General features: G+C 38.0%; 2 protein-coding genes across 3 annotated transcripts in view; both read left to right on the forward strand.

Moving 5' to 3' along the window:
* The window catches only part of med13a (mediator complex subunit 13a), a 69,623-nt gene extending 61,381 nt beyond the window's left edge, over positions 1-8,242 (forward strand). The window contains 9 exon segments of the mRNA XM_051120673.1: positions 1,543-1,734; positions 2,507-2,730; positions 2,824-2,966; positions 3,195-3,353; positions 4,108-4,293; positions 4,408-4,562; positions 6,053-6,217; positions 6,895-6,995; positions 7,078-8,242. Of these exon segments, the coding sequence (XP_050976630.1) occupies positions 1,543-1,734; positions 2,507-2,730; positions 2,824-2,966; positions 3,195-3,353; positions 4,108-4,293; positions 4,408-4,562; positions 6,053-6,217; positions 6,895-6,995; positions 7,078-7,210 (1,458 nt within the window). The 3' untranslated portion in view covers positions 7,211-8,242.
* Positions 8,243-9,479: 1,237 nt separating this feature from the next.
* Positions 9,480-13,661, forward strand: part of ints2 (integrator complex subunit 2) — a 29,315-nt gene continuing 25,133 nt past the window's right edge. The window contains exons 1-4 of one of the 2 annotated variants that reach the window (XM_051120217.1): positions 9,480-10,011; positions 10,609-10,902; positions 11,061-11,199; positions 12,533-12,635. In XM_051120217.1, coding sequence (XP_050976174.1) covers positions 10,610-10,902; positions 11,061-11,199; positions 12,533-12,635 — 535 coding nt within the window. In that variant the 5' untranslated portion in view covers positions 9,480-10,011; position 10,609. Of the gene's footprint in view, positions 10,012-10,605; positions 10,903-11,060; positions 11,200-12,532; positions 12,636-13,661 lie in introns of both variants that reach the window. The other variant, XM_051120216.1, reaches the window with a different exon arrangement.

Here is a 13,661-nt window from a genome sequence, read left to right on the forward strand (position 1 = left end):
AGGGTATGTTGAAAAACTCCCATCTCATTTTGTCATCCAGTTTCAAAATCGTCCCTTCTTGCACGTTTACTTTGTAAGTTCTGTGTCGGTACTGCAGCAATGTAGGATGATTTTGAAGATGGAGGAGATGAGAAAGGAGTTTTTCGAAATACCCTAACTGTACCCTAATGGATTTACCCTCACAGTGCAGAGCACAGCATCTTCTCGACATGATGCTATCCACAGAAATCCGTTACAGTGTTTGAGGGATGGAGGGGGGGGGTTCAGTTTTCCTGGGTCTGTGCGCGCAACAAGTGGGCAGGCAATATGCTTTTGTCTCATGTTGATGTCAACTTGAAACCGCTTAAGATTCCTTTTAAAAACGACTTGTTTACATGACTCTGAATCGACTCTTTTTTTTTTTGAAAGACAATAACTTTATATATGGAGCACTATCAGATTTACAACTTTACAGGATGTTTATATTCACTTAGAGCTGTTGCACACTCTGCATGCATAGTAATTTTCAAAAATCCATAATGGGGCTAATGTTGTTAACTCTTTCTCCACCATTCATGAGTTGTTTTGTCTATTACGAGAAAACGTTTCCCCGCCAAAGACGAGATTTTACGGCTTTCCTTGTTTTCACTGTTATATGCGCAATGCACTATATTGCATCTTCTGAATGATCAAAAGTACAGGCAAGGAAGACACAGAAACAAGAAATCTCATATGTTAGCAGACGCTTATGAAAAACAATGTGATCATCAACAATAAACAGCATATAAATGAAAACTGCCTAATGTTACAGAGTGATATGTTGATCCAGGAAGTGGTAAAGGACTGTGAAGCAGGTGCTAATAGAATCAATGTACTGCATCTACGTATTGATCGTTGTACTGAATATGATCCAGATGTAGGCTTTGCTAAAAACACAATCTTCTCAGCTCAAAATGTTGCTTTTTATTAAACTTGTCTACATTCAAGAAGTGATGTTTCAAGAAGATGCTTGAAGCTAGAATAAAACAGATTTTTTTGTTCTGTTCTTTTTTGCATGTTCAGATATTGATAAAACAAAATATTCTCGGGGCCATGAAATTTTAGTCAGAATTATCAAAAATGCTGGTGGTGGTTGGCAACTTGGGAAAAAAAATTTGCTGGTAGGAAAATAGTTAAATAATAAAATTCCATGCGCACTTTTATAATGAATGTTTTTGTAGCTATGCCATGCTGATTTGATCAGCTTGTGAATTGCGAGTACAAAAAACTTTTCTTTTTATCCAGTAAATTATGAACAACTGGAAAAGTCATGTAAATTCATTAGTTAATAAGAGTGGGAACCCTGAAGAACATTTTAGCTCTTAAACCTTATGGTATTCTGCAGTTTAATGTATAGAAACTAAAAGTGTTGGGCGAATGTTCTGAACAATGGGGGGGTGTAGAAGTCAAAAAGGTTGAGAACCACTGATCTAGTGTGACTTCATTTCCTCTGGTGTCAAACAGCAGATATGACGTAAAGACAAACACATCACTGTTTTACATCTGTGTACTTTGTGTTTCTAGATTGTTCCCTGTCAGTACCTGCTCCAGCCTGTGAAGAGTGAAGAGAGGTACCTCTACGCCCAGCACCTCAAGTCTCTGGCCTTCTCTGTCTTCACCCAGTGCAGAAGACCCCTCCCAACCTCCACCAATGTGAAATCACTGACGGGTTTCGGCCCAGGCCTCGCCCTCGACACTTCCCTCAGGAACCCAGATGTGAGTGAAGGCTCAGCAGATCAGTTGGTTGACAAATTCAAAAGCAGTTGCCTTATCTATGTATAGAAATGGGTAGCTCAGACAGTCTCCAAAGTGTCTTAAATATATAAAAAAAAAATAATAATATACCTTAGTGTTGCTGTCACTCTGCCATGTTAAAGTGGCAGTCCCCAGTGCCAACAGTGTCAAAATGAACACCCTTATTTGAGGCTCCCAGAGCCCATGATTCTGACCTCCTCCATAGAGCTCCCACTCTGGCAGCCCATTCAGGCTCTTTAACGGCTCTCAGTGCTGTATGAGAACTCGGTGACGTGTGGAGACTGTTACACTGACCTCCCTGTCCTGGAACAAAACCAAAGGGGACTCGCACAACCCAACAGTTCTCTTTCCATTATCTGCTTGGGCAGCTCCGTGAGACCTCCCTAATGGGATCCGGCTTGCATGTTTTGGCAGAGGAATCCGAAAGCTCCACTTGCTCTCCTTTCTTCACTGAGCTATTTGTAGAATCCAATTTTCTCGCTACGCTCACTAGCACTGTTTCTCCCACCCCACTTCCTTCCCCACTCACAAAAGAGATGTGACTACTCGGTGGGGTTTATTGATTTCATAAGGGAGGAAAAGGTTATGTTGGCATGCCCGGTTATGGCCACCATTAGTCTGAGGTTGATGCTTCGACTTTAGCCCTTCACTTGTGTCCTCTTGTTCTGATCTTTGCTGTTTTTATAGGGAAAAATTCACTATTTTCTATTGACATATGACTTTTTTGTCACAGAGACCAGAGTGTCTGCGATTGTACACGCCACCCTTTATCCTGGCCCCTACGAAAGACAAGCAAACGGAGTTGGGTGAGACTTTCGGGGAGGCGTCCCAAAAGTATAACGTCCTATTTGTAGGTTACTGCCTGTCACATGATCAAAGATGGCTGTTGGCCACCTGTACGGACCTGTACGGAGAGCTGCTGGAAACCTGTATCATCAGCATAGACGTCCCCAACAGGTGAACTACAAAAAAAGTCCTTTCGTTTGAAAAAATATTTGAAGCATTTGTGATTTAGAGGTTTTAAGTGTATTCTGTTTTTTATCATCTCAGAGCAAGAAGGAAAAAGGGCTCTGCCCGGAAGCTAGGCCTACAAAAGCTCTGGGATTGGTGCTTGGGTTTGGTTCAGATGACATCATTGCCATGGAGAGTGGTGATTGGTCGGCTTGGACGAATAGGGCATGGAGAGTTGCGAGGTAATGCAACTCTGTTTTTTGTTTTATTTTTATTTTTTTAGACGTTTTGACTCAAGTTGCTAACTGCTTTTATAAAATGATTGCTTCGTTAAATGTGTGATTATTAATAACACTAATTTTATTAAAATTAAGGAAATTCAATCTTGGAGTTGACCAGCATCTTGGAGTTAGAGTATTTGCACATAGGAATGAATTTGTTTTTTTTTGTTTTTTGTTTTCCTCTCTCAGACTGGAGTATTTTACTGAGCAGACGGAATCTGCAGTCAGTGTCTCGGAGGCTGAAGGAGAACTGTAGGCTGTGCGGGATCTCAGCAGCTGACACTCCCAGCATCCTTAGCGCCTGCCTGGTTGCCATGGAACCCCAGGGCTCATTTGTCATCATGCCAGGTAGAATCACACTTCCTGTTACTCTCCGTATGGTGTGCATGTTGCCGTCCTTATTTTTATGGCTAGTTTGACGCATTAGCTGTAATTAGTGTGCATAGTTAGTTAGTTCCTGCTCTATTTGTGGCACTAAAGGGAATTGTAAAAGTAATGACTCTTTTTCAAACAGGTTTTCCCGAAAACTCCCCACTTCTGCCATTGTTCAGAGTTCAGACTCTTTATTAAAATGCATTTTAAACCAGACTGGAATAGGATAAAATAGTTCAAAAAACATCAAAAAAAACACTTTACCCTTAAAATATATCCTCTCACTGCTGTAGTTGTGCGTCTCTTTGCTGTGGATGTGAATGATAGCCTCAGCGTGTCATAACGCATGTGTCTGCTGTCCCGATCTGATATACACCCCTGTGTGTGTCTCGATCTCATAAAACACTTTTCTGCACTCCTATTGATTCCTGTGCTGGTGTGATGATACTGAAGATCGATGGCTTTATTTGACAAAAGCTTTTCATTCTGTCATGGTATCAAGATGTATTGCATCTGATGGATTTTGCCCATCACTCCTAGAGCTTAGAGAGTGACAGCGTTTTTTATATACTAGGATGCCTATGCAAGAAAAAAAAAAACATGTCTTTTGTATTGGATTTAAGTTATAAAAATTTCGATTTTAGTTAAACCTGATTCACTAATGAAAATAACAGCTAATAGCTTGTACTTCCATCAATTTTTAATATTTTCTGTCTCTTTTCTTTTCCAGACTCTGTGTCAACAGGTTCAGTGTTTGGTCGCAGTACGACTCTGAACATGCAGACGTCCCAGCTGAGCACCCCGCAGGACACGTCTTGCACACACATCCTGGTGTTCCCCACCTCTGCTTTTGTGCAAGTCAACAGCTCCAACTACCCACACGAGAACATTGACATTGCCTTCAACCCTGGCAATGGTGAGGAACAACAGTCTGTTTTACTTGCTAGACTGTGTACTTGGATATTTTGCCTAATGAATCAGTTGCATGTCAATACAAATAAATTATACTAAATCCTTGCTTTGTCTCCAGATGGATCAGATCCAATGTCAGGCATCTTTGACCTCCTGGAGCAGGAGAATGACCTGGTTGATCCTGACATCATAAATATCCTCCCTGCCTCACCCACCACGTCACCAGTCCACTCACCTGGATCCCAGTACCCCCATGGAGGAGATGGGAGCAAGGTAGCTAAGATTCAACACTAAAAAGAAACAAATAATCAGCATGTATTCTCACAAGAGCTTGTAAGAAAAAATGATATTAAACTTTGACTAGTTAAAATGAGTATCATCATAATCTTCAAAACACAAATTAACATATATTTAATGAAAGCTGAGAGAGGTAAAGAGAGTAGTACTGCTTTACTGAGTGTTGTTCACCGTCTTGTAAATCTCATAAGTGTCCAGAGCTGTCACTAACGATTATTTTGGTAATTGAGTAATCAGTCAGTTATTCTGACGATTAATCGTGTAATCAGATAATTACAATAATTTTTTTGTAGTATTAAAATTAGACCCAAGCAAACTATACCCTTTAAAATGACATATATACATATATAATAGCATGAGGCAATAATATTTTGTTCACCTAAAGTATCAAAAGCAAGTACTCATTGTTTTATTGAACAAAACTGTTTAAGTATATAACAAAAGAGCTAATGTACATTATGCAATATAACAAATGACTGCAGAGGGCGCCAACGACCTGACAATTTTTACACTTTACAGCGTGATCTAATCAAACAATGTTTAATTCAAATGTCCACTTAATCTTAAATACATTTCTTACAACATAAAAGCTACATCCACTGTAATTTCTTGAATATGTGGACATCAAAACGTGTAAACTCAGAGCGAGGGTTTAAACTTTTATTCTGTAATCGCTATGAACGTTAGCATTAGGGCTGTCACTAATGGTTATTTTGGTAATCGAGTAATCGTCCGGATAATATCGGATAATTATATATAATTTTTGTAGTAATAAAAATAGATTTAAATATCCACTCAATCCTTAACATTTGGCCATTTCTTTATGATGGAAACGCTACAGTCACTGTAATTTCTTAAATATGTGGCCATCAAAACGTGTAAGCTCGGAATGAGGGATTTAACTTTTATTTTGAATTTGCGACGAACAGTTAGCATATTGAAAAAGATATTGATGTATTATCCTGTTTGCGTAGGTTTATAAATGATTTACCTTACAAATCTGATGAAATGGCGCATGTTACATTCCCAGATGAACATTATAATAAACCCAAACTCACAACAACATGCAGAGATGGAGTTTGAGATGCTCCACACATGTAAATGAGAACAGTTTGTGTGGAGCAGCATTTACTTTGAAAGCAGTCGCTCTTAGATGCACATATGTAACCTACACGCATGTAAATAAAGTGCATACATTAAACCTGCATCACATATTTATTTTATTAAATTGTGGCTTTGCCGTAGCTCATGCAGTCTTGGAAAACGGTCTAATGCTTTTCATGGATTCTTGTCCAAATGTTTTGATGTTTACTCGACATGGGCAAAACGCAATTGAGGATTTTTTTTTTTTTTTTTAATCAAGTACTTGAATTGAATCGAGAAATCATGACAGCACTGTAAGTGTAATTTCTGTTTCTTTTTTGGCATTTTTGGAGCTCATCTCTGTCTCTTTTCTTCTCTTTTAGGGTCAGAGTACAGACCGCATGGAGTCTCATGAAGAAGCTCCCAATATCCTCCAGCAGCCATTAGCTCTGGGCTATTTTGTGTCCACGGCTAAAGCAGGTCCACTGCCTGACTGGTTCTGGTCCGCGTGTCCTCAGGCACAGAACCAGTGTCCCCTTTTCTTAAAGGTAATTGTTCCTTGCTCAAAATGCAGAAATTTTCTCTTGGGATTTGTACAATATCGCATTTCCTTAGGAAAACTTCATTCATACTGTAAATGTGCAAAAATGTGTCATTTTTAACTGGTGCAGAACCAACGAAATGTTGTCCAGAATGTCATTTTCTTCAGAAAGCAGCGCATTGCCTTGTGATACTGCACCCATCTACCTGTCATGCTTTATTCAGGTCACATGACCTTTTGTTTCCTCCTCATGCAGCATTTATAGAGAATCCTGCAATGGGGGATTTTTAATAATTCAGTACTCAGGGATTGGGCCAGACTGCTGTTGGTGTGTGTAAGAAAGAGCAGGAGAGAAAACAGACCGACATATATGGAGGGGAATTGAGCTCGCAAAATGTGTCGACATGAATTAAGGCGAAGCATTTGATTTGATAAGCAGCTGTTCGTTTATTGCTGACTTGTTGACTTGTACACAATTAAAAAGTCTGGAGCAAACGGTTCCCTAATAAAGGAAACTGTAAACAGGAGTATGAATGTTTCTGGCGTCTCGTGTTTACTTGTTCAATTTAATTCATAACAGGCCCTGACAATGAGAGGAAATGCTCGGCTTTGTAGCTTGTTTTGGGTGGGCGTAGATTAATGGATTCTGCTGACTGAAAATTCTCGCTCTTTCCCAACTCCCAGGCCTCTCTACACCTCCATGTGGCTTCAGTGCAATCGGATGAACTTTTGCACAGCAAACACTCTCACCCTCTGGACTCCAATCAGACCTCTGATGTTCTCAGGTAATGTGATTAAGACATCTTCTAGTGGTGTAATTTAAGTTAATGATGGTGAATACTGAATATTCCGAAATGTTCTTCACAGATTTGTGTTGGAGCAGTACAACGCCCTTTCCTGGCTGACCTGTGACCCTGCGACCCAGGACCGCCGCTCTTGCCTGCCCATCCATTTTGTGGTGCTCAATCAAATGTACAACTTCATCATGACCATGTTGTAACACTCAAAGAGCAGAACTGAGAGCAGGACCTTATCAGGGAACGACAAAGAGGAGAGTGAAGAAAAGGTGGATCTGAGAACAACCCAACAGATAACTACAGTGCTGGACTTTATACGTACGTGGGTAGGCCATCACTACACCTGAGACCCAGCACTGTGGAGGAGAAAATCAGGCGTCTGGTGTTTATAACACTCACTCGAAGAGAAAGGGAGGAGAAACGGAGGCCTCGGATGAGTTTTCGGCAGCGCGGAGGCCAAAGAAGGAAGACGGAAGTGCTGACTGGTGGTGTTCTACATCCCTGGAACCACGGCCGCTGCGACGGCGGCGCGCGGCTCCTCGGTTAGCATGGATTCGGCCAGTTCTATAATCAGTGTGTATGGAGAAGTAAATCTGTATAGAATCTGATGGAAAGGGACTTTGATGCTCTATGAAATGAGAGAATGAATTCTTGGTTTTAAGACCTCTAATTCCCTGTTTCTTTTGGATGGGATTATATCCAAATGAAATGCCTGCATCTGTCTTATTTATTGTAAGTTTTTAAATGTATAATTTGTCTGATTTCTTAACCTCTTTTATATATAAAAGTTCTAGAAGGTTTGTATCGCCTTCCTGCTTTAAAGCAATTGGTCAAAAATCTATGTAATCGTCTTAATTACAAAAACAAACCAACAAAAAACCCACTAAAAAGATGAATAAAATAAAGTTGCGGTAGGTTGCTTTTAGAGTATTATTTTTTGTAAGGGAGACAGATTATTTGTATTGTCACGATGTACAGAGGAGACCGGATAGGGGGTTTCTGTCCACGCCTTTGCGTGTGGACCCAATTACAGCTAAGCTTTAGCTGCACGGGACTTGTACAGCAATGAAGTTCACTGTGTTTAAAAATAAAGAGGTACATTGTCGTATATTGTATTTTATACCACACATTTAGACAAAAACGAAAAACTGCAATATATAAATAATTATATATGAATGCCGCACCAGCCTTGGGTGGCACTGCTTCTGTTTTAGGAATAAAAAGAGTCAACTTCATGTTTTTCCTGTGCTTGTGTTTTTTGGGGGGAGGGACTGTGATGTGAGACTTGCGGCTTTGACGCTGATAACAGAGACCTTTAATATGCTTCTAGCCCCCCTTTAGATGTTCATCCATTTCATTCATCCTGCCCTCCCTGATTGGCTCTCATTCTGAGTGATCATGGACACTTTTAGACCAAAATCACTTTTCTTTGAGTGTGACAAAGAAATGTGTGGTGTAAATGGACTTTACAAACCAGATCTGGGTGCCTGTTGGAAATGCAGTGTTTGTGCACAGAGAAAGATCTATTTCCTGTATCTTACTCTGTTCAGAATAAACTGTATGCTGATATTCAAAGACCCTGGGATTTCTCTTACCTCCCACATCAGTTCCACATGCTTTCCAAATGTGCAGCATGTAAAGAGCTATAGGGTCAAGCACTCTAAGGTCAGAGTTTACACTGCTTTCACAGTTTAACCACAGTTTGAAAATCAACTAGAGACAGAACTACAGTATTTCAAGGAAAGCATTCATATTTTAGGGAAATATGTGACCCTAGACCACAAATCCAGTAGCACAGGTATATTTGTAGCAATAGTCAATACATTGTATGGGACAAAATTATTGATTTTTCTTCTATGCCAAAAATCAGTAGGATATCATGTTCCATGAACATATTTTTTTTAATACACTTTCTACCGGAAATATATCAAAACTTAATTTTTAATTAGTAATGTGCATTGCTAAGAACTTCATGTAGACAACTTTAAAGACTATTTTCTCAGTGTTTTGATTTTTTTTTTGCACCCTCAGAATAGTATCTCAACCAAAAAAAAAAAATAAAAATTCAATTTTCGACCCTTATGACTGGTTTTGTGGTTCAGGGTCACATTTGCAAACTGCCTCTTTAAAATGTGTTTGCAATTACTGATTTCTTGACAAATTAAAAAACTACATTAACCATTTTTATGTAGGTTGCATCTGTTTACTGTGGTCTATGAATGCTGCATTTAAAATATAGTTATGATAAGTAAATCTGAACACATAAGTTGTCACATTATGTGCTAAATCTAAAATAAAAAAGCAAACATAAAAGGTAAAAATACATGTTTTATAATTAAATAATTATGATTATCAGGAATACGGTAGAAAAATAGTTGAATGGGAAATTGACCTTGCTACTTGCGGCTAGCATTTAATGACTAAATATGTCTCCGTTGTCCTCTCATGGCTGCGTCTCAAACCCTAGAGAGTTGTTTACATAGATAACATTTTTGCCATTACAGACACGTTGGATTTTTATATATGTAAATATTTTTATCTTTATTGCGCTGTTGTGATAACTTAACTATGAACACGCCTGTGATGACTAAACAATGGTGTCTAGGTAGGCGGCTCACTAGATTTTGAGACGCAGTCCTAGTTCAGCATGCACACCGAAGGCAGATGAGCGCTTGTGCTAAAACAATTCAGTCCACTCTACCTTTTAGCCTGCTGTCAGTAAACAGTCTGGGGGACACTGATGGTTTTATACAGAATAAGTCAATTATGTGAAGCATATAAATATTAATACTGGAATTACAGTGCTTCATATAGTTAAATCTTGATGAATGGATCGCTGATTAATAGCTCTAGTGGCTAGCCTGTTAGCTTACCGGTGTACTGTACTACTGTGACCGACGACGCTCAACTTCCTGTAGGCGTGAGAATCACGAAAGACCGCAGTCTCGCGGGCCTCTTCGGGGCTTGTGTTTTGATTGTAACTAGCGGCTCTGGTAAACTTAAGGTAAGTGGGTTCCACTGCTGTTTCGCTGTGGTGCAAAATATAGTTTTATTAGATTCTGTTAAGTTAAAGTGCAAGCCAAAGAGATTGATACATTAAGTATAAGTTTGTATGTGTTTGTGCTGTGTGTCTAAGGGCAGTGCTTCGCACAGCGACCATTCAAAAGTGTTTTAAATAATATTTTTTACAACATTTTTAGAGAAACAAATGTTAAATCCGGAATATACATTTGTATAAACACATCTAAATATCCAAGTAAACTCACTGTTATACCATGGGACTGTTTTATTACCATATTCATATGCAATAGTATATACAGACGTTTACTATGTACTTAAAAGAACAGCATAGTATTACCATATTTCATGTCCAGAACATCATTTTACCATAGTAAGTCCAAAAAAACATTGTAATATCACAGTGTTGTGGGTTTTAGTCAAAAAATAAACACTTATTTGAAAAAAACAAATCCTCCTGTCCTTTATTATTATAATTATTTTAAATAGCAGTAGTTGTATTAACTAATATTGTGTAAAGTATGGTTATTGTAAACTTTTTTTTAAATGTAAAATCTCCTTTCTCTGTCATTCTTTGCAGCAGAATGGCAGACACTGCCAGTCTTCAGTTTGTGAGCCCATATGCATTTGAGGCCATGCAGAAGGTAGATGTGGCCAGACTAGCAGCTTTAAGTGACCCAGAGCTGCGGCTCCTGCTGCCCTGTCTGGTGAGGATGGCTCTATGCGCCCCTGCGGATCAGAGTAACGCCTGGGCACAGGACAAAAAGCTCATCCTGCGACTGCTGTCAGGCGTGGAGGCGGTAAACTCCATCGTTGCACTGCTATCTGTGGATTTCCATGCTCTGGAGCAGGATGCTAGAAAAGAGCAGCAGCTAAGGTGGGTTCAGAAGCACGAAAGCTTTTAGGTGGCCGTTCTGTAGATTCACATATTGGCATAAATCGGAAAAGTTAGTCTTGCTCTGAGAATCTTAGAGATGTTTTGGAGGGAATTCTGCTGGAATATCTGATTATTATACTCACATGTTCTCCACACAGGCATAAGGCTGGAGGCTCTAATGGTGAGAGCATCCTGGTCTCTCAGCTGCAGCATGGTTTGACTCTGGAGTTTGAACACAGTGATCCTCTCAGGAGACTCAGACTGGCTCTCAGTGAGCTGCTGGCCATTATGAACAAGGTTTAATATGCTTTAATTTACTTCTGGATAATGATCTGTCCTTCAGTTTAAATGCGAAGAGTGTCCTTTTTTAATCTTAAACAACTTTATTATTAAACAACCGTAAGTACACTGCTGTTCGAAAGTTTGGGATCATTAAGATTTTTAATGTTTAAAGAAGTCTCTTATGGTCTTAAGGCTGAATTAATTTGATCAAAAATAAAGGAAAAAAACAGTTATGTTGTAAAATATTATTAGAATTTAAAATTATGGTGTTCTATTTTAATATACTTTAAAATAAAATTTATTGCTGTGATCAAATCTGAATTTTCATCAGTCATTACTCCAGTTTTCAATGTCACATGATCCTTTGGAAGTCATTCTAATGCGTTGATTTATTATCAGTGTTGAAAACAGTTTTTGCAGCTCAGTATTTCTTGGAACCTTTAATACTTTGATAAATAAAAAAGTAAAAAAAAGAACAGCATTTATTTAAAATAGAAATTGTTTGTAAAAATATATATAAACCATTTCAAAGTTTGAGGTCAGTACAATAAAAAAAAAAAAATTTAATGAAAGAAACCTAAAAAAAAGTATTACAGGTTCCAAAAAATATTAAGCAGCACAATTTTTTCCAGTGATTTCTGAACGATCATGTGACACTGAAGACTGGCATAACAGCACTGAAAATGCAGCTTTGCATGAAAGGAACAGATTATACGTTAAAGTATATTAAACTAGAAAACTATTATATTAAATTGTAAAAATATTTCACAATATTACAATTCTTTCCTGTATTTTTGATCAAATAAATGCAGCTTTGGTGAGCATAAGAGACTTCTTTAAAACACATTAAAAATCTTACTGATCCCTTTTTTTGAACGGCAAAAGTATTAAGCAGCACAACTGTTTACAACATTGATGATGATAATAAGAAAGAAAAAAAATCTGCATATTAGAATCATTTTTGAAGAATTATGTGACACTGAAAACTGGAGAAATTAATGGCTGCTGAAAAATCAGCGTTGTCATTGCAGGAATAATATATAAAATAATATAATTTAAAATCAAATAGAAAAACGTTATTTTAAATTTAAATAATATTTAACAATATTACTGTGTTTTTGTTCAAATAAACATAGCCTTGGTGTACTTAAGAGACTAATTTTCAAAACATTAAAAATACTGATCCCAAATAATATAGGCATTAGGAATCCGGCAAGACAGGAAAAGCTAAATTAAAACGCAGTATGCAAGTTTTCCTCAATATTTCGTAAAGATGCCATCTTTGTTTTCTTTCATTTATTCTATCACACATTAACACAGTGTTAAAATACTTTCCTGTGTTCGACAGGTGGCTGACTCTAATGGAGAGTTTTTCCTCAAGTCTTCTGAGCTGTTTGAGAGTCCTGTATACCTGGAGGAAGTGGCAGATGTTCTTTGCATCCTACAAGCAGGTGAATAGCGTAACACTTTTGGTGTAAAAACATTACCAAATTATTGAAAAAAAGGAAGAAACCTTTAAACTCAGGGCTTAACGCTAAGGATTTTTTCTACTGGCCTGGTCGGGCCAGTGGTTCAATTTTTTACTTGCCCGGTCAAAATTTTCACTGGCCCTGCCACAAAAAAAAAAACTAAAAGTTGCTGTTATCATTGTTTTTGACTTATGTTATCTTTTATTTTAATAAATAAGCTTATATGACAACAATATTTTACATACTAATTAAATTGTACAGTTCTCGATTCCAATTTCGATATCACAGCAAAAAGTTAAAACATTATTTGTTTGTTAAAAAAATTATTTTTTTATTATTATTTTATTACAAATGAAAATATGCTTTAGGGAAAAACAGCAGACGGGCTGAATGCATTCTTATGGAATAATGATACAGCGTTTCCCTGGTTACCGCTGTAAACAAAGCAGCGCCTTGCTTTTGAACTCAACTTTAAATGCATTATTCAGAGGCAAGTAAAAAGAAAACGCCATGTAAACATTTCTAAAAAGAGTGAGTTCCCCTCAGAGATACATTCATATAAACCCTGTTTCAATATTTGGGATAATATTTCCAATATTTTGCATATTGTGAACCGTGATCTTGCTTTGGCTGCTACAGTATTTTTTCCTGTGTTCGTCTTTAGTGTCTCTGGCCTCTGATAACGGACGTTTAAAGAGTTCGTAATATTTCCACACACGACATTTTGAAAAATGATTGCATGCACTTTCTATCAGAAACGCGTCTCTCTGTAATCGCTTGAAATTTTAAATGTACAAGGCTTAAAAACACGTGCAAATGATAAACTTTCGTGAGGACGCAAAAGTCCCCAGTGGCCCGATCGGTGACATATTCGTCAACTGTCCCGAGCGTCTTTTACGCTGGCCCCGGGCCATCCAGCACTCATTGTCGAACCCTGAAACTATGACACCGTCATCTTTATATCAGTATACATTTCCTTTAGGATGTCAGAAATGAGAAACTTATTAA

Source organism: Labeo rohita, chromosome 10 (assembly GCF_022985175.1).
Source record: "Labeo rohita strain BAU-BD-2019 chromosome 10, IGBB_LRoh.1.0, whole genome shotgun sequence".
Classification (NCBI taxonomy): Eukaryota; Metazoa; Chordata; class Actinopteri; order Cypriniformes; family Cyprinidae; genus Labeo; species Labeo rohita.